This window comes from Salmo salar, chromosome ssa14, assembly GCF_905237065.1.
Source record: "Salmo salar chromosome ssa14, Ssal_v3.1, whole genome shotgun sequence".
Taxonomy (NCBI): domain Eukaryota; kingdom Metazoa; phylum Chordata; class Actinopteri; order Salmoniformes; family Salmonidae; genus Salmo; species Salmo salar.
Window position 1 is genome coordinate 23,054,206 of NC_059455.1, and position 25,689 is coordinate 23,079,894.

The window sequence follows — 25,689 nt, forward strand, 5'->3', positions numbered from 1 at the left end:
GCCAATTGTCATCTTGAAGGGCTGGGTTGAAAGTGTTCTAGCTTCATGTTATCCACAAACTGAATTGTTTGCATAAGTTGTATATCTCAGTCATGTAGGTGTGTGCTAATCTATTTAAATGTGAAGTCATTGCCTTCTCAGTTTTTGAACAATGTTCCAAGTGAAAGTATTATAGAGCTGTAGGAAAGTCTCCTTAATGGTTTCATAAAGTGGCAACTATTGCTGTTACACATCCAGAATGCAAGTAGCAAGTTTCTTTCATTTAGCAGTTTGTTGTCCAAGCTTGATACCATATTCATTTGTTGTTATTTCACTTTTTTTGTAATAAAGTGGTTATGAAGACAAGGGGATGGATTTCTTCACTTCCTACTGAATTTTATTAAACCAATACAGTAGAGTACAAATATGTATTTGATGCACAAATCTATACTGTTTATTGTTTTTGTGTAGGCCTGCACCAAGCTGGTGTATACATGTCTATTGTTCACTCTATAATAAACGATATTGCCTTGAGACTCAGGTAAACAATGTTAGAATAAAGTACTTGACAATAGGCTGTGACAGAGAGGAAACAAATAACTACCTGGTTTAATGCCTTACACCAGGGCTAGTAGGCCTACAGCTGTCAATGTTAAAGACCCACACCACACACACTCATCACAGCTGTTTGGCAAACTGCACAGCACAGTGGAATTAAAAATGTGTCAGTAAGTCCTTAGCAATTAAGTATAAATAGACAAGACAACTACACAGATAATACAGTAACAAAGGGATTACATTGTTTAATGAAATAGTGAGATTGGTATAAATTAGTCCAATCAATGAGCAAAGTCAAGCAAATGAATGAACTTTGAAAGTGTGAATGATTAGCTACTTTAAAAGTAACCTTGATTGTAGCACAGTTAATAATACTGAGTTTGTTTATGAAGCTCTTGCCAGTGAATAAAGCTAGTTTAGTACACAATTTAGACTATTCAGTCTTTTTCCCCCTTTTATTTGTGTGAGAAACCACTCTGTATTAATTTATAATTTTGTTTATGTCAGACTGGATTAAATATAAAACTGTGTATGTTGTATCAATATATGGCATGTGTGATTGCTTCTTATAACCGAGCTGAGGCAATTGGGAATGTGCAGAGCAGAGCCGGCAACAGTGTGCTGAGTTTATTGAAAGAGTTCCTCTCTCTGACGCCCCTTCGTTCTCCCCCCTCCCCTCGATTTGAAGGGCTGCCTGGGTGGTCTCCCTCTCTCTCCACTTTGGTGAGCTGTTGCTTAGCAGCTAATAATAGGAGATGTTTGCTAAGTAATTTGCCTCTTCCTTGGCCAATGAGAACCAGATCACTTTTCCACCAAACCACCCTTTTCACGATTTGCAGAGGGGCTAGCTTCTCCAAATGTCACTGCTACGGGATCAGAGGCAGACTTAAATATCTGCTCGAGACTTTACTTCGAAACGTTGTTTTACAAGCTATCAGGACGGATGAAGACTCAAGGATCTATACGGATTTGGGCACATAATGTTGGGATGGAGTTGCAAGACTTTGGCTCAAGCAAAGACTAGTATATATTCTCCTAATTTTTACCCGCTGGATGCGCTAGTATTCTATCTTGGATTATTGTCGCTTTTGCTGAACTCGCACTGTTTCTCTCTTGCTTCGCTCTGTGCTTTGTTTTTCTTGTTTGGACTATGGCCTCGGATCCCAGAGTCCCAGGGGCCGGTGTTTTTGGAGATTTACCCCCAAGTTATACGCGTTCTCCGCCGCAAGTAAACTCAGATCTTCTCCGGAGACCCAGTTACTGCCACGCTGCTTTCGCATTAAAACAGATTTCTAAGGTGACAAAATGCTTTCAATGGAATATACTTTGCTGTTTCATTCATCTTCTCTGTGAATAAGTGCTATGTTTTGGTACTTCTGGAGAAACGAGTGTTACTACCACTCGAAACGAGGAATATTTTAGGGAGTTTTGTGTCCAAATGTGTTACAATGTGATATGCTGCCGTTTTGACATAATATTTCGATTTTACATTGTAACATTTACGAATCACTGGCACGCACAGATTTTAACCTTCGATCCCGATCCCACTATGAATGAAAATAACTATCTCCATTAATTTGAGAAGCAATACAACTCATAATAGTTATTTCTACGTGTGTGGGATCTGTTCAACTCCATTAGTAAGAAGTTAGACTCAGGGTCCCCGTTCTAGGCTTGTTTGTTTAAGGCTAGTTTGTTTGAAAATGCGGTGGGTCTTACAGGAATTCACTGATTAAGTTTTATCTGACAAAGCATCACTGGACCGCATGAACGGTTGGATATGTGTCAAAACTCCTAAGTGAAACCAAAACATCTGTCCAGTGTGTCTGTACTAGACCGGTGACATTGTTTTGTAAAGTTTGAATGGGTATAGTAGACGGTCTTCAGACAGTGTTTGAATTTTAAATGATAGGAGTAGGGCTTGATATAGGAACTGCATATTGTCAAATCCCTGCATAGCCTTTTAGAAGCTATGTAGCTTATTAAAGAAAGTATGGAATGCTACATAACTCCTGACTCAAATGTGTGCAATCTTGTAATCTTTCAACTTCCACTTAAAACTAGGAGTTGCGTTAGTGCCCAACAGCATTAGGTTTCATCGTTTTTACCAGGAGGTTGTTAGGGCAGCTGGCTGAGCATTTAAACATTAAATATAGGAAAAATGTTAGTCCTGGTCAAAATGCACAAAAGTGTTGTCAAATATATAGCCCCTTGTAGACCATAGATACTTATTCAATCCTAATTGTTATTAGTGTATTATATATGTGTGTAATAGGCTACACCAGAACAGCGTAGATTACTTGATATCCCATTTGACAAGTATGCCGTTTTTTTGTTGTTAAATCTGAACCCATGTAACCATAACTGTGAAGTCTTGTGTTTTGACTCCATAGCACACCCCCATGCCCCTGGTGATGAGTGGTAGACTCACCTGGCTTGTGCCAACTGTGAGGGCCCAATCCGAAGACTGGTCATTGCTTTACCCTCTTTGGTGTTGGGCCCTCAATTACCTACCATCAATTAGGGTATCTTCTGACTGGTTATATTCTGATATTCACCTGGTATCTATATCTGACGTCAGTTCAGGTGATCCAATTCACATAGATATGATTTGCTTACAGGACAACTGACATGAAGACATCACTCACGTGTCTATCTAATACAGTAGATACTGAAATGTTGAACATGCCCTTAAGTATGCCACGCTATCACAATCATACTCAGGTTATCTATTTTAGCATTCTCTGCCCTAGTAGGTCATTCTTAGTAATACTTGAAAGACCACTGTATTGATAGTTTATCTTACTTTTATAGATTTTTTTATGTAACCTATTTAACAAGGCAAGTCAGTTGAGAACAAATTCTTATTTACAATGACGGCCTCCACTGGCCAAACCCGGACAATGCCAGGCCAATTGTGCTCCGCCCTATGGGACTCCCTATCATGTCCGGTTGTGATACAACCGGGATTCGAACCAGGGTGTCTGTAGTGACGCCTCAAGCACTGAGATGCAGTGCCTTAGACCGCTGCGCCACTCGGGAGCAGTTAGATACAGTGTCGTCTTCCATTAGTGAATAGTTGTACTTGTCTATGCCATATCCATGCAGTCCATGTATAGCAATATGTTGTTACTAATGTGTAATAACAATGTAATAAAAATGTTTTCTCTCTCCATGTTCCTCCTGTCTCTTTAGGGGAAGGCTGTGGGTCAGAAAGCCCCGTTGTGGATTCGGGCGCGGTTCCAGGCTCTTCTCTTTTCTTTGGGCTGTCACATCCAGCGACATTGTGGAAAAGTCCTTTTCATTGGACTGCTTGTGTTCGGTGCCTTGTCTGTGGGTTTGCGGGTTGCTGCCATTGAGACGGACATTGAGCAACTCTGGGTGGAAGGTGAGTCAGGCGTCCAGTTTCGGGGTATGGTTTGAGGTGTTGTCTGGGAAGGGGAGAGAGAGGGCTATTCTTCTGCCCAAATAAACTTGTTGTAGACGTTTTGCCATCCAGGCTACTGGAGGGGGGCACAATAAACTGTATGGGTGCTGTCTGACTGACTTCTTGCATCAGTATTTTTGCTCTAGTTTTTTGGGAGGCGCTGCTCTTTAGTTGTTATTCATGATTGGGTGGTGGATACAAAGAATTTGTAGTTTTTTCTTGAATTTGACCATAACTTAGTCATTTTTGTATTGAAAGTTATTTGAATGTATTCTAACCTCCGCACCTTTGTGTGTTGTTTGCTGATGGCAAAGTTGCTTTGCAATGGGAATGGAGAGTAGTTCAAGAAATTCCAACTTTATTGCATACAAGGAGCTCGTGTTGTTGTTCCTTGCACATGCAAGCCTTCTCTTGTTCTTCTCATCAGCCTTGTATTGTTTGCCATGGTGGTTCCATGTTCCATGTTTTATTTGAGGTCCTTTCTGTGTGCAGGCTGGGTTATCTGTGCATATTCGGGCAGCTTTATTTGGTTTTCACACTGCCAAATTCCTTTTAAGCCCTCTAGGCTTTTGCCGCACTCCTGATCCCAAGAGCAGATGGGCTGTGTGAATCGTTAGCCATCTTTGAGGCGCTGACCCTCCCCCCTAGCTCTCTGTGTGGTCCTTAACTATTCTTGGATTCCATTCAACAATAAAGGCACCCCCTTTCCTACAAAAAATAAGTGAATACAGCTGAAGTTTACCCACCTGTTTTGCACACTCTAAAAAGAGTCACAACAGTTGTAGTACACTCTTAGAAAAAAAGGGTTCTGTGGCTGTCCCCACAGGAGAACCCTTTTTGGTTCCAGGTAGAACTCTTTTAGGTTCCATGTAGAACTCTTTGTGGATAGGGTTCTACATGGAACCCAAAAGGTTTCTACCTAGAACCTAACGGGTTCAACCTGGAACCAAAAGGGGTTCTTCAAAGGGTTCTCCTATGGAGACAGCAGAAGAACCCTTTTGGGTTCTAGATAGCACCCTTTTTTCTAAGAGTGTATAAACACTCCCTTTATTCCTTCCCAAAACTTTGGCTGGGAAGGGCTTAGATGTTGTCAATTAAATGCTTGTGGTCTGACACACTGTGTTTGAGTTTTGGTAAAATTGGTGAAGCCAAAGATTTTCAGATTTGACTCATTCACTTGTCAGATTGTAGTTGAGTGGAGTCTGACTCACAAACAAGATATGAAATTATCGCAGTGCAATTTGTCATAATCATAGTATTTTGTTCATGTACTGCTGTGTATTTCATACACATTAAAGAAGCTAACCGTTGGTCTTCTGAAAGGAGGTTGTTAGATAGGGTTTGTTGTGCCTAATCATGGAGTCATTCTGAGAGTGAAATACCCAAATGCTGAAAAGGAATGCTGTTCCTTTAAGAGGCAGTGCCCATGTTTCTAAAGTTTCTGCCTGCGTTGTTTCCCCAATAGCCCATTGACAAAGCTGCTCAGAGCTCAATGGAGAGTAAGTGGTTTGGTAACAAGGAGAGGTTGGTTCTCACACACGCACACACACAAACACACACACAGAGAGAGAAACACATGCACGCATCGCTCTCTCTCCCTCTCTCTCACTCACACTCGAACACATACACATGCAAACATAAACTCTTTCGCAAAATAGAAGAGATATATTTCCTAATAGGACAGAGAAGTGTATTGCTCTCTAAGAAAAGATGAGATGAGTGTCCAGACAGCATCATTTTCTATTAGTAGCAGGCAGAGCAGTATGTTTTTATTTTGAAGACAGGCATGTTTAAAGCTACTTTATAAATCAACAGCTTACGGTTGGGACTCAAACTTTCAAAATAACAGGTGTTGCAGGCTTAGTATTTTCTCAATAGAGAACGTAAGTCTATGTGGTCTTCTTGTCAACACATGCAGAGGTGTATTCTGACCACATGAAGGATGAGGGTGCTGATATGAGGCCTCCTGGGCTCACACTTGGCCAGCTGGGAGTGCCTGGGAGCATATGCTTCCCATCATATATCCTCAGGCCATATCTGTCTCCCACCCCCACCCAAATGTCATGTTTGCCACCTAGCTAGGGTAAATGACCTGCTGTGTGTGATGTCAGACCACCAGGCTCTTTTTAATTGTTTCCTCTCGCCTACCCTAACCTAACCTTACCCTACCTTACCCTAGCCTACCCTATACCCTACTCTTCCTAGCCTACCCCATCCCAACCTAGCCTAGTTTTCCCTACCCTAGCCAAGGATAATGTGCTAACACTTGGGCCATAGGACTGTGGAAAATAATGTTTTGGAGAGTATTTGTTTTCTCAACCTGATGCAAACCCTCCTGTACAGTGTGTCACTACAGCGTTAGCTGGGACTAGCTTGTCTGTTCTGAATGTTGATGGGATTCTGGTGGTAGTTAAACCAGTAGTTGGTGCCAGTCAGAAACATATGGGAGAAGGTGTAGTAGTTAAAAACAAGGTACCTGTTGTGAAAGGTGTTCATACTGTATGTAGTTATGACCGATACTAGTTCAACTGTTCCGTCTCTAGGTGGGTAGACTCATTAGACTGGTTGGCTAATACAGACAGAGTGCAGAGTGATAAAACACACTAAACACACTACATTTTTTTTGTCAGTCATGTTGTTTTCTTTTGGACATTTCTTTTATGAAGTTTTCTACTGCAGAAGCAATGCAGAGCAAGAAATAACACAGGAAAATGGCCTGGCAGTCATGGGTGGGACCAGGGGGAGAATGTGACCTAGAGTGTATTGTCTCGAGGAAGAAAGGGGGGTAATAAAGAGGTGAAGTGCAGGCAGATGAGGATGGGGGTGGGGGAGCATTAGGGGCGAAGGTTTTAGGGGTATACACTTTAACGTTTTCCCATTCCCTAAAAACAACAGTGTGGCCTCTTTCTCAGGACACGTTTCTTTCACCAGTTCAAGCAGGACGTAGAAGAAAATGTATATTTGCTGGGTAGGGAGTTGTTTTTTCTGGAAGTAATATAAGCTTAGCTAGCGTTATTACTATTGCAACAGTCATGTAGATTTCCCAAAAGGTTTGATATTTGGTAGTGGGTAGAATTAATACCACCAAAGAGCACCACAACGTTTTGAATAGTGCATTTAGAGTGGGAAATAAAGGTTTACAAGTATGTACTTGTAGGCTATCCCACATTAACTAAACCCATCCTTCTTGACACAGTTTTGGTGATCTTGACAGACATGTACACACAGACAAGCTGTGCAAATATTGCAAAGTGCCAGCCCGCCATATGTTTTAGAAAGAGACTGTGTAGAATGGAGGAAAAGAACATATACACAGCATGAATGAGCTACTCCACATGGCGAGCAGTAGGTACCTTCCAGAGCCCTAGCAGCACAAGCCAGGCCTTTCGGAGGGGAACATGTGGACGTTTCAATGTTTGGAACAGTTATCTAAACAAAAATGCAAGGTAAATGCTATAATTCATCAGAAAATACAGTCTTCCAGTTCAGGGCCTGCTAAAAGAGAAAGAAAGCTCTATGAGGCATTATTGGAGGTGAATGGAACGCCACAGTTCCCCAGCTAGATAAATAAACTCCAACTGCTGAGCCTCAGACCTCACCAGTAGAAAGAACAAACAAGGCCAGAGTCAACCTGGGTCAGTTGAAAATGTTTATTTCAACCCCCCCACCCTCTCCCTCCCTCCATTCATCCCCCCACCACCTCCCACCAGTCTGCAGTCCTCCAGCCTCGGTCCTCTCCTCACGGAGCAAACACATGAGCTGAATACTTAACTTCACCAGATCCCTCCATTACTGAAGTCGCCATTAACCCTCCACTGTGTACTGATATTAATACACAGTGCTAATATCCTTTTTGGATATTTACAGTATTAAATCAGTGACTCATACAGCGGTGTATGTTTTCCCATGTTATGTGGTGTTTAGTATTCTAAGGTATATAATAGAGACGAGATTTTATGGTACTTGACTTTTTTACATTTACAGTAGTGCATTACATTTCAGCACTATACGTAACCGTATACCTGTTTAGCATCCTGTATTTGGTGTTGCTTGAAAGTCACTGTAGATACTGGGTCCATTTTTGGGGAGTGCTGAAGGACTATCTCTGTTATAGGAAGCACTGGCTCACACATCTCCTTTACACTCTCTGTGTTTCTTGCACTTTGACAGTTTTTATATCATGCCAATTAGAGATTGTTCTCCTTGGTCCACTTTAAATAAAGTTACACCAGTCACCATTTTGGGTAGAGTTTGCCTATTTTCTTCTTACACTATTTGCCCCCTCTGGAAAAAGAAGAAGGGAGAAAAACATTTTCTTGGTATTTGGGGGGAAATAAATGGTGCTTGGGCTCAATAAATTCATTTCTAGGCTGAATGAGACCAGCAATGTGGAAAAATTTTGCCTTTCACCATTGGATGAATGTATGTTTCAACCACACATTAAGCTGCATTAGCAGCCAGTGGAGTGCCTAATGTGACTATTTTTCACAGCAGCCAACACTGGGGATGATTAGCATAATTAGTACAGGCAAGGCTATACATATGGAAATAGCAAGTGCCTAACTGCCAACACCAGTGGAAATGTATGTCAATGCTGACAGAAGTATCAAGATCTGAATAGATTGTAACTGAAGCTGATTATTTTTGCCTTTTACTTTTGATGGCATTTTTACAGTTTTCCCTCTCAAATTGAACTTAATTTGTCATCCTCTCACTTTTTTTTTAAGGAATACCTCAAAATGTCCTTTTCCCATCCTGTCCAATTCACACACTCTCCCCCTCAAAAACGGACGCACAGACACACTGTATTTCTATAGGTAAGGTAGAAAGCCAAGCCCCCCACTCCCGCATTGTTTTATTTGCTGGGAAAAAGTCTTGGTCCATTTGCTTTTGTTGTGAAATTTCCCTCTTTATTTTTTCCTGTTTGTTGGGAAACATCTGAAAGAAATTCAGGAGGGGAATGACAAAAGCCTGTATTCAATCTCTTCTGCCCTGCCTGGATTTTCTCTGTATAAGGAGCTTCTCCATCTGCTAAGTAACACATTGGACTGGGATGGGGAGGTGCTGCAGCACTTGGTAAAGGATGGCCTATTGAAGAGAATGGCAATAGAACTGAAGCTCGATTTCAATAAAGACTTGTTTCGCTATGCCAGTCAGGGCCAAAATCTATCCCTCTGGTTTTATAGTGCATGCTTTTTAAAACCATGTTAAATGGATAACAAAGTGCAGGGAATGGGCAAGATGAGGGACTGACAGTTCCTAAGCAGAACCAGTCCAGCAAAGTCTATTTTCAGTGTGAATGTATAAGTGAGGGAGTGGGTGAGTGGCGAGGCTATGTGTGCATTTGAGTTTGTACATTTGTGATTTTGTGTACTGTAATCTGTGCTACATTACAGTTAAAGCATGGTAAAGCATGTCTCTTTCAGCATGTCTCTTCCTTGTGGGACTTCCTCCAAAGCAGCATGGATCCTTTCAGTGGCAACATAATCCAGCTAATCTGGCCCACAACACTTTGAAGGTGGTCTCTGCTAATGGAGAGTGGATCTGGACCTAGAGCTAACATGTGAATGGTGTTGCTGCTGGTTCAATCCTATTTGCTAATTGTTTCAACAGTTGTGTTTTAGTGATGGCGCCTAACAGCCTCTGAGCCAAGCTGGAGAAATAGCTAGGCTACTTGTGTGAGACTACTTCCACATTTGATTGGATACATTGTGCTGTCTGTGACCAACAATTTTGGAAGATACTGTTTGAGTTTGATGGCAAATGTTTACAATCAGTAAACCTGTGCACTAGTATAGGCAGACAACATAGCATACAGGCAGACATGGAGAGGAAATACATTGATACAGTACAGTATGGCAACGGATCCCATACACAGACAAAAGCTCTTGAGGACCACCATTCACAGAGTCTGAGATTTTCTTTTAACATAAAATATCTTGGTGGTAAGATTTAGTCAATTTTAGCAGTGAATGTAACAAATTAAAGGCCTATTATTAATCTAAACATTTAGCGTTATGAAAAGTAATGTTAAATTGCTTATAATACCATTAATACCTCCACCTGTTATTCATTTTGGATGACAGGTTGGGAACCACTGCAGTATGGTAAGGGAAGGAAAGGGGGATACCTAGTCAGTTGTACAACTGAATGCATTCAACTGAAATGTGTCTTCCGCATTTAACCCAACCCCTCTGAATCAGAGAGGTACGGGGGGGCTGCCTTAATCGACATCCACGTCTTTGGAGCCCGGGGAACAGTGGGTTAACTGCCTTTCTCAGGGGCAGAACGACAGATCTTTACCTTGTCAGCTTGGGGATTCGATCCAGCAACCTTTCGGTTACTGGCCCAACGTACTGGTGTCTCCTGTGGTCTCCCGAGGTCTGTGGGGCTGGGCTAGACTGGGTGGTGGTGGGCTGGACATGAGGGAGATTAGAGCTGACAGGGTCCAACAGTGGTCTGACACCAAGGAGCAGGGGGCTACATCTCCTTGGTTAATTACATGCCACTTTCTATACTGCCCACTGAGAGGGGAGCTAGCACTCGCACATACACACACATCCACACCAGACTGATAGGCCTGCCTGGCCCTGTGTCCGGGCTTTGGGCGGGAGGCCTTCTCCCTGATACCTGCTACCATTGCCTGTCTGTCTCTCTGGCCAGCCCCAGCCTAGTCTCACTGAGATGCAGTGAAAACCCCATCTGGGTGGAGATTAGCTTTAGCATAGGAATGGCTATTGCAGGCAGTCCTCACTCCAAAATGTCTATGCTATAAAAAGGGTTGATTGATGGATCGTGTCCCTGCATATGCTTGGAAGATGAGATGGACCATAATTGTGGATAATTGGGCTGTATGGGGATGTCACCTCCGGGGGTTGATGTGAAAAATGGAAGAGAGGGAGAACAAATGGAGGTGCTTTGTTTGGAGCGCAGCATCCTGAGTGGCTTTGTGAAGAAGTATGAGCTCCCTGATCTCTTCTACCATGTTATGTTGATATTATTTACTGTTATCTTATTTCCCCGTCCAATATGGGATTGTTGAAGGATAACTACGTGTTACGTTTTGACAGTCTCTTCATGAAAAATGATCTGGGCCTAATGCTTCACATGACCCTTCACATGTGATTTCGCTCCACTTTTAATGTCAATACATCAGATAATCACAGGCCCCAAAATCCATACACTTTCCTCAAACTTTTCTGACTGCTTGGTGAGAAGTATTTGGGCGACTGTCTCTTTAAGGGCTGTTGGTTGCAGGCCGAGCGGATAGGAGCAGAGCGGAACAGCCTCCATCTGGTGAGTGGCGGAGCTCTCTCTCTCGGAGCAGAACAGTGACTGAGTGGCGAGGCCGGGGCCCAGCCGGGGCTCTAGTTGGGTGGTCCAGATGGGCGGAACAAGACACAAATAGCTATAATTTACTTCAGGAGCCCTGTAATTACAGGCCCGAAGATTGAAAATCAGTTCCTGTAGATGCCCCCAATGTATTAAATATGAGCAGAATGTCTCAAGTGAAACAAAAGTGTCTGTTCTTAAGCGTGCTTTGATTCTGTGAATTCACAAAGTCAACGTAGGCTATGAAGGCTAGAAGAAAGCCCAGAAAGATTTTCCAACCCAGTTAGAATCTAATCTTACACTTCGAGAGCCAGGGAGAGGATCGTTTTTTCTTGTCCCTCAATTAGAGGAGCTGCGTCTGGATTGGTTAAGGTGGTGCCAGGAAGAGAGGGAGAGGGGGAGACAGAGGGAAAGAGTGGAAGAGAGAAGCTGAGAGGCGAGGTGGCTACAGTGAGAGCCAGCCTCTGCAGGATTGTCATGTAGTGGAACACGGAGGGGCAGACGGCCCACTCTGATCCAGAGCGGTGCGTTTCATGTGCCCTTGGCATTGCCGCAGATACCCTGCTCACTCTTTTCAGAGCAGCCTCTGGTAATTACGGGGCTGGACTCCAGAGTTTCCTCTCAGGGCTTTGATGCTTTCATCCCGGCTCTGCATACCAGATCAACAGCATTTCTGCCTCGTTGTTCTCTCCCATCCAACCCTGCCACCACCTTTATCTCTCTCTCGCTCTCTCTCTCTACTAGAATCTCCCTCTCCGTCTCTGATGGGTTAGTTCTGGTAAGGTGAAAGTCTGCTGTAAGAAATCGATGGTATGTTGTGCCTACGTTTTGTACTGAAACAGTCTGACTAGGCTAGAGGCTGTGTTTTTGACTGTTGTCAGTTTCTTACATGATCAGGTCCCAGGTGAAATAGACTGTGAAACTAGGGATGGTGGTGCTGCCATTCCGTGCCGTGTTGTTAGTGATGGGGTTTGGGCACCAGGGCACAGTGAGGAGGAATTCCCTAACAGGACACATCTGTTTCACAGAGGGAGCCAATGAGAAGCTTTAACCAATTTCTCTTGGCTAGACGTTTTGTGTCTGAAGTGCCTTCAAAACCAACACTGGCAAGGGCGTTGGCCGATCTGTGTTCATGTGTATGTGCAGTGCATATGTGTACTACACTCACAATACTCACGCCACAGTTGTTTCAATACAGGGATCCAACTCGGAACTTGTGTGTGTGTGTGTGTGTGTGTTTGCGTGTCTGCAATGCTTGTTGCACTAGTGTGATTATAATATGAGCTGTGCATAGTCATATCCAGCAGATTTCTCTCCCAGTATATCTCGGTCTCTCCACCCCCCCCCCTCCCCCCACCCCCCTCTCTCTGCTGTGGGTCTCTGTATCCTTTGGACCTGTGCCAAGGACTCTGGTTTGAACTACACAGCTATTTAGAGTCCAAGTCTTGGGGAGTCGGAGGAGGGTTGGACAGAAATGTGAAAATTAGAAAAGCAGCCTAATTAGTGGCTTTTTTTCCCTCTACCCTGGCTGCAATTAAATTAAACTGTGAATCTTAAAAAGCTTCATATCTATCCCCAAAGCCCCCAGAACTGTACACTCTGTGGACCTTTCTGTGCTTCATTCACTCTGTTGATTGACGTTTTAGCTTGCATCATGCTTCCTCTGCAGTGGTAATGAGGGTCAGTTGTCTTGTCAAATCACAGCGCAACGAAGAGAAATAACCCAATCGCTCTTATATATGTGGGAGATGAGATGAGTCTTTAACCCAATCCCCCCTCTCCATTTCTCTTCTTCTTCTTCTCTCTTCTAGCCGGTAGCCGAGTGAGTCGGGAGCTGCGCTACACCAAGGAGAAGCAGGGAGAGGAGTCTGTGTTCACGTCGCAGATGCTCATACAAACCCCCAAACAGGAAGGAACTAACATTCTGACCCAGGATGCTTTGCTGCTTCACCTGGAGGCAGCGCTCTCGGCCAGCAAGGTCCAAGTGTCTCTGTTTGGGAAGTAAGTAGACCCATGGGTCACTGGGGATTACCCTACAACTAAAGAAAGGGGGTTGTCTGTGGTCACATATCTAACGTTCTGTATGTCTTCTCTCCTCAGATCATGGGATCTTAATAAAATCTGCTACAAATCTGGAGTCCCTATCATAGAAAATGTCATGATTGAAAGGGTAAGTTGAAAAAATGAATTTTGTTTTGTCCATTGCGATCACCATGCATGGTTTCGGTTAAGGATCTGTTTTATGTACTTTTGATAGTGGATAATAACTGATGAATGTATCCATGTTTTGCAGATGATTGACAAGCTGTTCCCCTGTATGATTGTTACCCCACTGGACTGTTTCTGGGAAGGTGCAAAGCTCCAGGGGGGGTCAGCATACTTACCGTAAGTTCCATAATATTTGTCCTTCAAATGGTGCAAATGATTTTCTTCCATATTACTTGGAAATACAGAATGTTTTTTTAGTGTTTACACAAATCAGCTATCTTGAATCCCAGTATTAGAGTTACGTTAGGGCCCATGTCCAGCTAGCTTGGCCCCTTTCACCTTATTTTTACGTTGGGTTTGGCAGGGGCCAGGGAATGTGGCTTGGCTACAAAATCTCAATTGACCTCCTGGTTCTCACACACTCTTCTTAACAAGAGGCTTTAGTTTGGATCCAATACAGTGGCAGCAGTAATAACCTACAATGGTGGCAGTAATAACCTAACATCAAGCTGTGACTAAAGAGCCGGTTAGCCCTGTTGTTAGGAAGAGGCCTACTTCAGTTGTCACCTATGCTTCTCCTGTCGTCGTAGCTCTGAGTAGGCTAACACACACACACACACACACACACACACACACACACACACACACACACACACACACACACACACACACACACACACACACACACACACACACACAGTCCCCCAGCCGAGCAGGGGAAGGCCCTCATGGAAAGGGGACAGGGGGAGGGAGGGAGGGAGGGAGGAGGGAGGGAGGGAGGGAGGGAGGAGGGAGGGAGGGAGGGAGGGAGGGATGGCTGCTACTGGGTGGGTTGGTAAAGGGGGGAGGGGAACCTTTGGGTCAGACAATGGTAAGCATTCTTTCAGTTTACGAGTGAGTGTCCATCAGTGAGGGGGCCCTGGAGGGGGGCTCAGCTTTGTCAGCAACGGGTAACACTGTGCATTCTCATGGTAATCGCCCGGGCTCCGAGCTGTAAGTTGTCCAACAAATAAAATGGGCATTATGCAAGTCTTGGTCCCCAAAGAGCGTACAAGAAATGAACAGTGGAGTTTGGTTATTTTAAGATGCTTTTTACCATATTCCTTGCGGGGAAAAAAATCCTAAAAGATAAGTATCACACTCTAAATTGATATTTCAATAACTCCAATTGTTTTCACTTTCCGCATATCAAATATATTGATTATAAATTCAGGTAAAACCAATAGTTCAGATTGAGGGTTTTGAAAATAGTTTTTTGCAGCCACAGGCGTGCACATTGAACAACAAACAGTGTTTTCTCCATTCACCTGGCAGGGAGCTCTCTCTCTGTCTCTCTCTCTCTGTCTCTCTCTCTCTGTCTCTCTCTCTCGCTCAATTCAATTCTAAGGGCTTTATCGACATGGGAAACGTATGTTTACATTTTCAAAGCAAGTGAAATAGATGTTAAATAGAAATGAACAGTGAACATTACACTCATAAGAATAGAGTCATACAGTACATTATGGCTATGTAAAGTATTGTACAAATGTGCACATAGTGGAAGTACAAAAGGGAAATTAAATAAACATAAATATGGGAGTTGTATTTACTTCTCCTCATGTAGTGTGAGAGGAGAGAGAGGGGAAGGGCCTTTGATGATCACAGATCCACAAGTATTCCCCTAAATCACAGTGTTGAAATATCTTCTTAAAAAATGTCTGTGTTGTTATTTATTTGCCATTTCTTTTTGCTGCGCTGAAGAGAGCTGGGGGTGGCCTGGCCACTGAGGCTAATGTCCCCTCTAGCTTCCGCTTCAGTTCAGCCGAGTTTTTTAATGCAAAAAGAGGGAGAGAGGGAGAGGGAGAGAGAAAAAAACTTGAGAGAACAAAGAGCAGCAATCTATGGAAAAACAAAAGGGCCTAGGCCGGTTCACTCAAGCAAAAAATAGCAGATAAAGGAGCCTCTCTTTGCAAGCAGGAGCAAAGGCGCTTGGTATGTGGGAATGGGAGAGTAGCAGCTTTATTTGAAGCCACTCTCTTCATGAATCATTGGAGTGAGGTTGGGCCCAGAGTTAGGACACTTTGGGGATTCCTTTCTCTCTCTCTACCAACTCAAGTAAATGGCCTCAAAGTTTTTAGATTCTTTTATTTATTTATTTAAAGCATTTACTTTTTATATGATTGGTACAGCATTATTTTATGACTTGTAATGGTCTGAGTTCTTGTTTCTTGTAGATTTTTTGTTGTTGAGTAAAATAATACAATCGACCATGTGGGTTATATATATATATATATAAATGGTACCATTTTAACACAGGAAGGAGGGAAAAGTAGAAAAGGTTCTGGCTGCTCCAGAAAACTGAGACATTACGAACTTACGGAGCCGAGGCCATTTCTGGTTGTGTGGTGTATTATGGGTATTGTGGTAGAATACAGATGTTGCAAGGGCAATCCTGTAAAGCAGAGGATGCTTCCTCTTGACAAGTACTCTCTTTGTACTGGTGGGAGCCACTGAGTTAGCGCACTGTACAAAGTTTACTTGGTACAGCAAAAGCTGTCAACTGACACCAAGCATTATCCCTCAGGCCACATAATTGCCTGCTCTTTGGAGAAAATTATAAATGTAGCATGGAGGAGGACCCAGAGGCAGCAGCAGCGAAAAGCCTCAGGATTAGGCCTTTTGAAAGGCTCTGTGAACATCACACCACTAAACAGCGTGAGAGGCAGGCAGGCAATCAGCCCAACAGAGAGAGCACACAGACAGACTCCCTGCTCAGCTCTCCCACCAGCCAGCCCTCTCACTGCTCCACTGCAGCCTTATCAAGATGTTTAGAGGCAGAGGTAATTGTTATGACTCAATGCACAAAGTTAAGAAATAGGCGCGAGCAGCCTGACGCCGGGTTTTTCCCTCTGCATTGTGGCCCCGTGTAACAGGATAATAAACGCTACTTTATAAACGCAGTATCTGCAGCTCCTCTTCCCCAGGGAGAGCCCAGCAGACGCAGGGCAAGATCAGAACCAGCCAATAGCATACAGGAAGGGAGATGGGGAGGTGTAGGTACGGTGGCATGGGTGCAGCTGGAGGAGGAAAGGAAAGAAAAAGGGAGGGGCAGAACGTGCTGCAGAAAGAGCACAGCTGAACTGGACTTAACAGGACTGTATATAAAGTGACGTAGATTGCTATGGCCATGGCATCGCTCTACTGTGCCCTGCGACTCCCACTGAGCCTGTATGTTGTTGTGTTCCTCTACAGGGGGATGCCGGACATCCAGTGGATGAACCTGGACCCTCTGAAGCTGATGGAGGAGCTCAGCCAGTTCACCAGTCTGGAGGGCTTCAGGGAGATGCTGGACAAGGCCCAGGTGGGCCACGCCTACATGAACCGCCCCTGCCTGGACCCCAATGACTCCGACTGCCCCCTCAGCGCACCTAACAAGGACCTGAGAGAGGTAGGCTGGTTCCACTCCCCCCCCTCTCCTTTTAAAGAGGAGGGTATTTTTGTGAGCCCGATGTGCCTGGTTGTTAAATAAGCTAACTGTTAGCTCTGCCTGTCTGTCTCCCTCCCTCCACAGAGTCCTGACATTGCTGGGCAGCTCCAAGGCGGTTGCCACGGCTTCTCCAAAAAGTTCATGCACTGGCAGGAGGAGCTGATCCTGGGCGGTCGGGTCAAGGACACCCAGAATGCTTTGCAGAGGTGAGAGCGGGAGGGGGTGTACACCGGGGACAGGGGGAGATTGAGGGCGAGGGTAGTGAGGGCCTAGCTAGCACTGAGGAATGCCTCTGACTCCTAAGAACCTCACACATCTGAGGAATGCCTCTGACTCCTAATAACCTCACACATCTGAGGAATGCCTCTGACTCCTAATAACCTCACACATCTGAGGAATGCCTCTGACTCCTAATAACCTCACACATCTGAGGAATGCCTCTGACTCCTAATAACCTCACACATCTGAGGAATGCCTCTGACTCCTAATAACCTCACACATCTGAGGAATGCCTCTGACTCCTAATAACCTCACACATCTGAGGAATGCCTCTGACTCCTAATAACCTCACACATCTGAGGAATGCCTCACATGAAGCAGGATCCGTTTCCTCCTCTGACCCCTGCGTAGGACAGACCAATTAAACATGATGGACAGCCACATAAACTAAGGACAGATTTGTTGTGGAGGAGAGTGGGAGAAAGGTAGCCTGTCCTTTTAAGTCAGAGAAAGGAAAAGGGGACACCAACAATAATTCACAATACAGGGGTGTACCAGGATTTATAAAACATCTTGATATACTGCCGTATGTGTGAGACATGATTCCTGGGTTCTTTTGAGTATTCTGAATACTTTCTTTCATTTCAATTTAATTTAAAACCACAGCACAAGTATGAATGGAGTGACAGTGTTGGGCCACTGCCCGGATCACGACCCTGGCAAATCTGGAGGGAAGGGATACAGTCCTTTAAAGCCACAGACTTTATTCCATGATTTGATTTACGGTAATCTCAATCACATTTTTACCCCAGAACTCCCACATCGGTGCCAAGTCGCCTTCAGGGCCATCTGTGCTCGCTGTGGAAAGGCAGCAGGACACCTGCTTTCCCCCGTTCAGGCGTTAGAGCCTGAGAACACTATCCAACAGCTGACTTCTCCACCCACTTACACTGTATACAACCACCTTTGGGTTTATATGCCACAGATCAGAGTATGTAATATCTATGACAGCCAAGACAGGAGTCTCTTGACAGGAGGACTCCTAAGGTTCCTCTGTAGTATTTTGGGGGGGGGGTCTGAATGGGGGGAACATGACTCCTGTGTGTGGCTTGAGCTCACTTGGCCGCAGGCGTCTGACTGTGTCTCTCTCTCTGTCTCCTGCAGTGCGGAGGCCCTCCAGACCATGTTTCTCCTGATGAGCCCCAAGCAGCTCTACGAACACTTTAAGGACGACTATGAGATCCATGACATCAACTGGAACGAGGACAAGGCCACCGCCATCCTGGAGTCCTGGCAGAGGAAGTTTGTGGAGGTATGTATGGGTCAAAAATAGTGCACTAAGTAGCACACTATACCTGGTCAATAGTAGTGGACTTTATAGGGCGTAGGGTTCCATTTGGGACGGAGCCTATGTTTCTGGCCCCTAGCTCCCCCGCCTTTGCCACCTGCACCTTTCACCAACCTGTCTCGACCCATTTGAGTAATATGCCGGCAAATAAGAAATCAGAGAGCAAATCATAGTGCGTCCTTAAAGTTGGCCTCGGGTTGGCTTGTTTTTCCCCTTTTAAGTATGAGTCATCCAGTTTACCTGCCACATGCATAGAGGAGGGGCTTTGGCCCAGGGACTGCAACGTCTGCCTGAATTCCATCAATCCTCAGCTGCCTAGTAAACGGAGTCCTCCGAGGAGGCCACTGACAGACTCCCAGTTATAGGAACAAGCTGTTTTTGTGATAGCTGACACCCAGCATGCTGACTGAATGGCTGGGGGGTCATGCCTCCAGCAATACCAGCTCGCAGGAGAGGAAGAAAGAGGGAGAGGAGAGAGAGAGGGAGAGGGGGGAGAGAGAGGAAGATGAGAGAAAGAGGGAGAGAAGAGAGAGAAGGAGAGGAGAGAGAGATTGGGAGATGAGGAGAGGGGGATGGTCACTGTAAAAACAAAGTGCAGGGTGTTGGGTTCCCCTAAGGTTGTCGGCCATTCATGTTGCTGATGGAGTAGCTTGAGAGACCATGTGATCTCATTTGATCCCTCTGACCTTTGCTCTCTGGCATCTGTGGTCATTATTCCTCAGTTGTCAAGCTTCATAGGAGCTCAGCCATATCTTGTTTGTGTGTTGTTGATTTAAAATATGACGTCATCTTTGAAGAATACATTGTTTGTATGGGAGAAGAATGTCAGGGGAGGAATTTAAGTGTTAACTGACATGACCTCAGGATCCACAAACCAAACTAGGTCACTACTACTGGCGTACGTAATATTTTTTTTAAATAAACTGTACATTCTCTTTTTGACCCCTAACCTGTATTTAAATAAAGTTATTTTATTTTCCCTCCAGGTGGCTCATGGCAGTATCCCCCAGAACTCCACTTCAGAGATCCACGCCTTCTCCACCACCACCCTCAACGACATCATGAAGTCCTTTTCTGATGTCAGTGTCATCCGGGTGGCTGGAGGCTACCTGCTCATGGTAAGTAGTAGTAACCTACTCTCGCTACTGTAGGTTCATCATAGATGTCAGTGGTTCTATACTGATTCCTTTTTTCCTGTGCTGAGTTCAAAGTTCAAACTCTCACCCTCTCTCTTCTCTCTCGTCTTAATCTAGCTGGCCTACGCCTGTGCGACCATGCTCCGTTGGGACTGTGCCAAGTCCCAGGGGGCCGTGGGGCTGGCTGGCGTGCTCCTGGTGGCTCTGTCTGTGGCAGCTGGCCTGGGGCTGTGCTCTCTGCTGGGCCTGTCCTTTAACGCTGCCACCACACAGGTTCTCCCCTTCCTGGCTCTGGGGATCGGTGTGGATGACATGTTCCTTCTGGCCCACTCCTTCACTGAAACTGGCATCAACATCCCCTTTAAGGTAAGCTAGCTACCTTCCCTTCCCCAAGTCCCCTAGTTCAATCACCTGTTGACCCACTGTAACCTGGTACTTAGTCTCTGTCCCAAAAGAGAGATACCCTTTTCCCTATATAGTGTACTACTTTTGACCAGCCAGGGTTCTGGTCAAATGTAGTGCAGTATATAGGGAATAGGGTGCCATCTGTGATGCATGCTTAGCTATGTTAGTTAGAACGACAACAGTTACTTATATTCTCTGGCGTGTCTGGTATTAACTGTTGGCTGTGTTTTGTCCCTGCAGGAGAGGACGGGGGACTGCCTGAGGAGGACTGGCACCAGCGTGGCGCTCACCTCCATCAACAACATGATCGCCTTCTTCATGGCAGCCCTGGTCCCCATCCCAGCATTGCGCGCCTTCTCTCTGCAGGTACTAGACTGTGCTGTATGCCTCACTGTGTTTACACTGCCTAGCTCTGCCATGGAACCAGTAGTGCCAGGCACACACACCAAGGGAAACACACACACCGAGGGAAACACACACACACACCAGTGGGCCGCAGGCCTCTGCCACAAAGAGAAAGAAAAACTTTTCAGAAGTGACATTTATTCAGAGGGGGATCTTTGTTCTTTTCTCTTCCTCTTTTTATTGCTCACTGCACCTACAGTGCCAGGACAGGCTCCCCCCCCTCTCTCTCTCAAGTGGGGAGGGCAGGGGGGAAATAATCAGAGGAGGAGTGGATCAGTATATCACTGGGCCGTCAGCCTCTAGCTCTGTGATCTACCCGCCTCCCCCTGGGTGGTCCGTGGTGCAGTGAAACCATACCGACTATAATGTCAGCCCCAGGGCGGTAGAGTAGGGAGGTAGGAGGGGTCCTGCACAGACTCGCAGAGAGAGCAGCAGCAGCAGCCTTGCGAGTCCCCTTTCCTTTACCTCAGTTCCCTGGCTTGTTGACTATTTTCGCTGGTGATTTAGGGAGCGCTTTTTTTTCTTTCTGGGACTGAATCCGAGGCACTAAAACAGCAAGGGAGCTTGAATGTAGAGCCCTTTTTTTGTGGAGCTCAAGCGGCAGCTGTGGAGTCGGGTGGCGGCGTGGAGCGATGTCGTGAACAGGGTTGGCCCCTCTCCTAAACAGTATTTCTCTCTCTCCTTTCTTTCTCCCCCTCCTTCCCCCTCTCTTTCTATCTCTCTCCCTAGGCGGCCATTATTGTGGTGTTCAACTTCGCCATGGTGCTTCTTATCTTCCCGGCCATCCTGAGTTTGGACCTGCACCGTCGGGAGGTCAAACGTCTGGACATCCTGTGTTGCTTCTACAGCCCCTGCTCCTCCCGGGTCATCCAGATCCAACCCCAGGAGTTCTCCGATGCCAACGACAACACCACCCATAGCCACGCGCCTGGCGCCCAGACTACAACGACCTACACAGGCTCCACCATCACCACCAGCACCCAGATCACCACCACCGTCCAGGCCTTCACCCAGTGTGACGCTGCGGGCCAGCACATAGTCACCATCCTGCCCCCCACCTCCCAGATCTCCACCAGCCCTCCATCTGTGGTGGTGGCCACCTCCCCCGCTCACCCTTCCCCCACCGACCCCTACGGCTCCCAGCTCTTCACCCCCTCCAGCTCCACCCGGGACCTCCTGGCCCAGATGGACGAGTCCAAGGAGGCCAGGGAGTGTGTTCCTCTCCCCTTCTTCCGCTGGAACCTGTCAAGCTTCGCCCGGGACAAGTACGCTCCTCTCCTCCTGAAGCCAGAGAGCAAGGTGGTGGTCGTGGTCCTCTTCGTGGCTCTGCTGGGGCTCAGCCTGTACGGAACCACCATGGTCCATGACGGACTCTACCTGACCGACATTGTGCCCCGCGACACCAAGGAGTACGACTTCATCAACGCCCAGTTCAAATACTTCTCTTTCTACAACATGTACCTGGTGACCATGGACGGCTTTGACTACCCCCGCTCCCAGCATCTCCTTATCCAGCTGCACAACTCCTTCACCTCGGTCAAGTACGTGGTGAGGGACAGTGACCAGCAGCTACCCCGGATGTGGCTGCACTATTTTCAGGACTGGCTAAGAGGTAAATACAGGTTGCCTAAAGGAGACCTTGTTTTATTTCATTCCAGAAGCCCCGTAGTGATTCTGTTATTAGGCCTAGTCAGTCAGTGTGTTTGAAAAGGAACTCTGTTTGTGGATTCTTGCCCTGGGGGTATAGCGATGTAGTGATGTCAGGGTCTTTAGAGGGAGAGGTTGGTTTTTGATGTTTATCTTCAGTGTAAGGACGAGGGTGGAGGATGGGAGGTGAATAGGAGGTGAGCGAAAGCCTGCAGCGGTGAAAGTTCACCCCCATCCAGCAGGGCTGGAGGCTAGATGATGTAGAAGAAAGGCCAGAGGTTATCTCCCTCACCTTTTGGCCTCTTCCCTCTGGCTAAAATATTTTGGAGGTCCTAGACTAGTCATGAGGAAGTATTAAGCTATGAGGCGAATCGAGGGTGGGCCGCGGGTAACCAAGCTCGACAATCCAAAACATCAGAAACTGAACTCTTCAATCGATTGAGAACTGGAGTGACATAAAAGACTCTCTCTCTCTCTCTCCACTCCTCCCAGGCTGTCCTTCCATGCTATTTCCTTTCTAGTCAGGTTCTCCCTGTAATTAGAGAAAGGCTGTCGAAACTGGTTTTTAACTGCCGCCAGACTTTGTCATTTAGAAAACACGAAAGGCTTTGCTGGTTAGTTTATTCAGCCCACAGACATATTAGGAACAGAGATGCGTGTTTCTGGATGTGTTTGTGTGTGGTTTTGTAGGAGGTTAATGTTCAGAACACTCTGTAAAACGTCTCATTTTACGTAGATGACTCATTCTAAACGTACCATCATGTTTTCACTACTCTAAAGTATAACTCCTGGCATAGTGCTCCAAACATCTCAGCTTATGTTGTGGCCCTGTCAGCTGTATAATATAATAAACATGAGAATGTGGTGGTGGATCAGATCGGTCTAACCCTGTGCTCTCCTGTGTTCTCTCTCCTCTAGGACTGCAGGCTGCCTTTGATGCAGACTGGGAGGCAGGCAGGATCACCTGGGATAACTACCGTAACGGCACCGAGGATGGTGTTCTGGCCTACAAGCTGCTCATCCAGACCGGCTCCAAGAAGGACCCCTTCAACTACAACCAGGTGTGCATAGTCACAGTACCATGCTCCTACTGCGTTCGATAGAACTCTGTTCCCCAGGTCTCCCTTGGGGAAAAGGTTTTCTGACCTCAATGGGACTTCCTGGTTAAATAAAGGTTAAATGTAGCTTGAATATATTAGATGGTATAGTCCCAGTCCTGCTACTGAGAATGCTAACCCCAGTCCCTCTCTATATGTCTAAAAGCTGACTTCGCGTCGTCTGGTGGATGACGACGGTCTAATTCACCCAGACGTCTTCTATATCTACCTGACTGTGTGGGTGAGCAACGACCCTCTGGGCTATGCTGCCTCTCAGGGGAACTTCTACCCTCACCCCCGTGAGTGGATCCATGACAAGTACGACACCACCGGAGAGAACCTGCGCAGTAAGTCTCCCACTAGGCCTCTCTTTAAATTCACATGAAAATGCACCTTTTTTAATGAAGTTTCTACCATGAGCCAAGGTCATATGGTCTAACCTCTCGTGGTGTATTGCAGTCCCTGCCGCAGAGCCCCTGGAGTTTGCCCAGTTCCCCTTCTACCTGAACGGCCTGAGGCAGGCATCCGACTTCATCGAGGGTATTGAGAGTGTGCGCACCATCTGCGAGGAGTTCACCCGTAAAGGCGTGCTCAACTACCCCAACGGGTACCCCTTCCTGTTCTGGGAGCAGTACATCGGCCTGCGACACTGGTTCCTCCTGGCGGTCAGCGTGGTGCTAGCCTGCACCTTCCTGGTCTGTGCCATCCTCCTGCTCAACCCCTGGACCGCTGGCATCATTGTAAGTCCCATCAGCTCAGCCCCCCTCTCCTTCTCTTTCTCCTTCTCCTCTTTCTCCTCCTACTCCTCCTCCTCCTCCCAGGCTTCCCTCCCTCAGCACAGCTCAATAACCCTGCCACAGAGGGAGCGGAGGCCCCATCTCTGGGGAGGGCCCTTGGCGTGTTGGCCAGAGGGTGCTGCTCACACCCCCCAGGCCTTTGTCATTCTAATCTGTTCTGGCTGGGTTTAGAAAAGGAAATGCAAAGGAGCTCTCCTGAAGACTTTACCTCCAGCTCCCTTTGTCAAAAATTGGGGACAGGACGGATCTGCCCAGTCGCGACCTTGGCCTGCTAAACCCATCCATCAGGCCTGGGAGGGAGACGGCCTGTCAACTCAGCGGCTGGGAAACATTTCACAAAGCCTGGTGGTGAGGGGAGGGTCCCTGGGCCGCCCGCCTGGTCAGACCGCACTGAAGGGTGACTCTCGTGACCGACCATTGGGGCTGTAGTGGCACAATTCAGTCAGTGTGGCACAAGTTTCAGTTGGAATTGGAATGTATTTAACTTCTCTATTTAAGTAGTCAGTCCTACTGAAAGACAGACGGCACAATCTTCAGCGAGAGAGAGAAAGAGAGAGAGAGGGGGGGGTCCTTTCAAGCCTACATGTGCACAGTCACATTGTCTCTCTTCAAGCTTTAGCCTCTATAGTTTCACTGCCTATATGTGGCCATGCAATAAAACAGAGTTTTATCATTTCCAATTTAACCGTGACCAAATTGGGACCCCTGCCAGCATCAAAGGTTCACGAGGCTAAGGATTTTCAAAGTCCTCTCTCTCTATCTTGTTAAAAAATAGGGGAATATAACCCCGAGAGAGGGAGCAGCCCGGGAGGGTGAGGAAGAGGGCTAAGGAGAGTGGGACTAGGGCCTGAGTGTAATTTGATGTCATGCAGATGACAGTGAGATCCTCCCAAATGTAGGGTCAAATATTCTGTTGGGTAAGACTTAACTCTTACTTAATAGAATCATGGAAATAGGCACTGAAGGTTGTGGGTGCAAGACATGCTGTGAAAATGATATCTCTCTAACATTTTTACCTACTCTTTAATGGATGTGTTTCATTGTGACTCCAGAGTTTTAGGCAGTGTCTAATCAACTCGTGTTCCTCTACTCAGGTCTTCATCCTGGCTATGATGACGGTGGAGCTCTTCGGTATCATGGGCCTGATCGGCATCAAACTCAGTGCCATCCCAGTGGTCATCCTCATCGCCTCCGTAGGCATCGGCGTCGAATTCACCGTCCATATCGCACTGGTAAGCATTTCGCTGCACCTGTGATAACATCTGCAAATGTGTGTATGTGACCAATAAACATTGATTTGATTTGATTTTGGTAAGGATTTTTCCTCCCTCACTCTATGGACAAACTAGGAGAAAGTCAATGAAGATAAAAAGTAGAGACACACTACTACCATGGATGGAATGATGATGTCGCCACGAGCCACTACTTTTTTCCCATGAGTCTGTTCTGGACAGCCTGACCCTAAGCCTCTGCCTCTGTCCTCTCTTGTCCCCAGGCCTTTCTGACGGCCGTAGGGAATAGGAACAGGCGTTCTGCGGTGGCCCTGGAGCACATGTTTGCCCCTGTGATTGACGGGGCCATCTCTACTTTGCTGGGGGTCCTAATGCTGGCTGGCTCCGAGTTTGACTTCATCCTGAGGTGAGTGTGAGAGACTCTAATTCCTCC

The 25,689-nt window shown here is 46.2% G+C and overlaps 1 protein-coding gene across 1 annotated transcript in view; it reads left to right on the forward strand.

The window, feature by feature from the left end:
- Positions 1-1,274: 1,274 nt before the first annotated feature.
- The window catches only part of LOC106569083 (protein patched homolog 1), a 30,433-nt gene continuing 6,018 nt past the window's right edge, over positions 1,275-25,689 (forward strand). The window contains 17 exon segments of the mRNA XM_014140071.2: positions 1,275-1,834; positions 3,733-3,925; positions 13,108-13,297; positions 13,397-13,466; positions 13,590-13,681; positions 16,736-16,931; positions 17,055-17,176; positions 18,354-18,501; positions 19,524-19,655; positions 19,791-20,039; positions 20,319-20,444; positions 21,213-22,095; positions 23,049-23,191; positions 23,394-23,574; positions 23,687-23,967; positions 25,119-25,256; positions 25,520-25,662. Of these exon segments, the coding sequence (XP_013995546.1) occupies positions 1,688-1,834; positions 3,733-3,925; positions 13,108-13,297; positions 13,397-13,466; positions 13,590-13,681; positions 16,736-16,931; positions 17,055-17,176; positions 18,354-18,501; positions 19,524-19,655; positions 19,791-20,039; positions 20,319-20,444; positions 21,213-22,095; positions 23,049-23,191; positions 23,394-23,574; positions 23,687-23,967; positions 25,119-25,256; positions 25,520-25,662 (3,434 nt within the window). The 5' untranslated portion in view covers positions 1,275-1,687.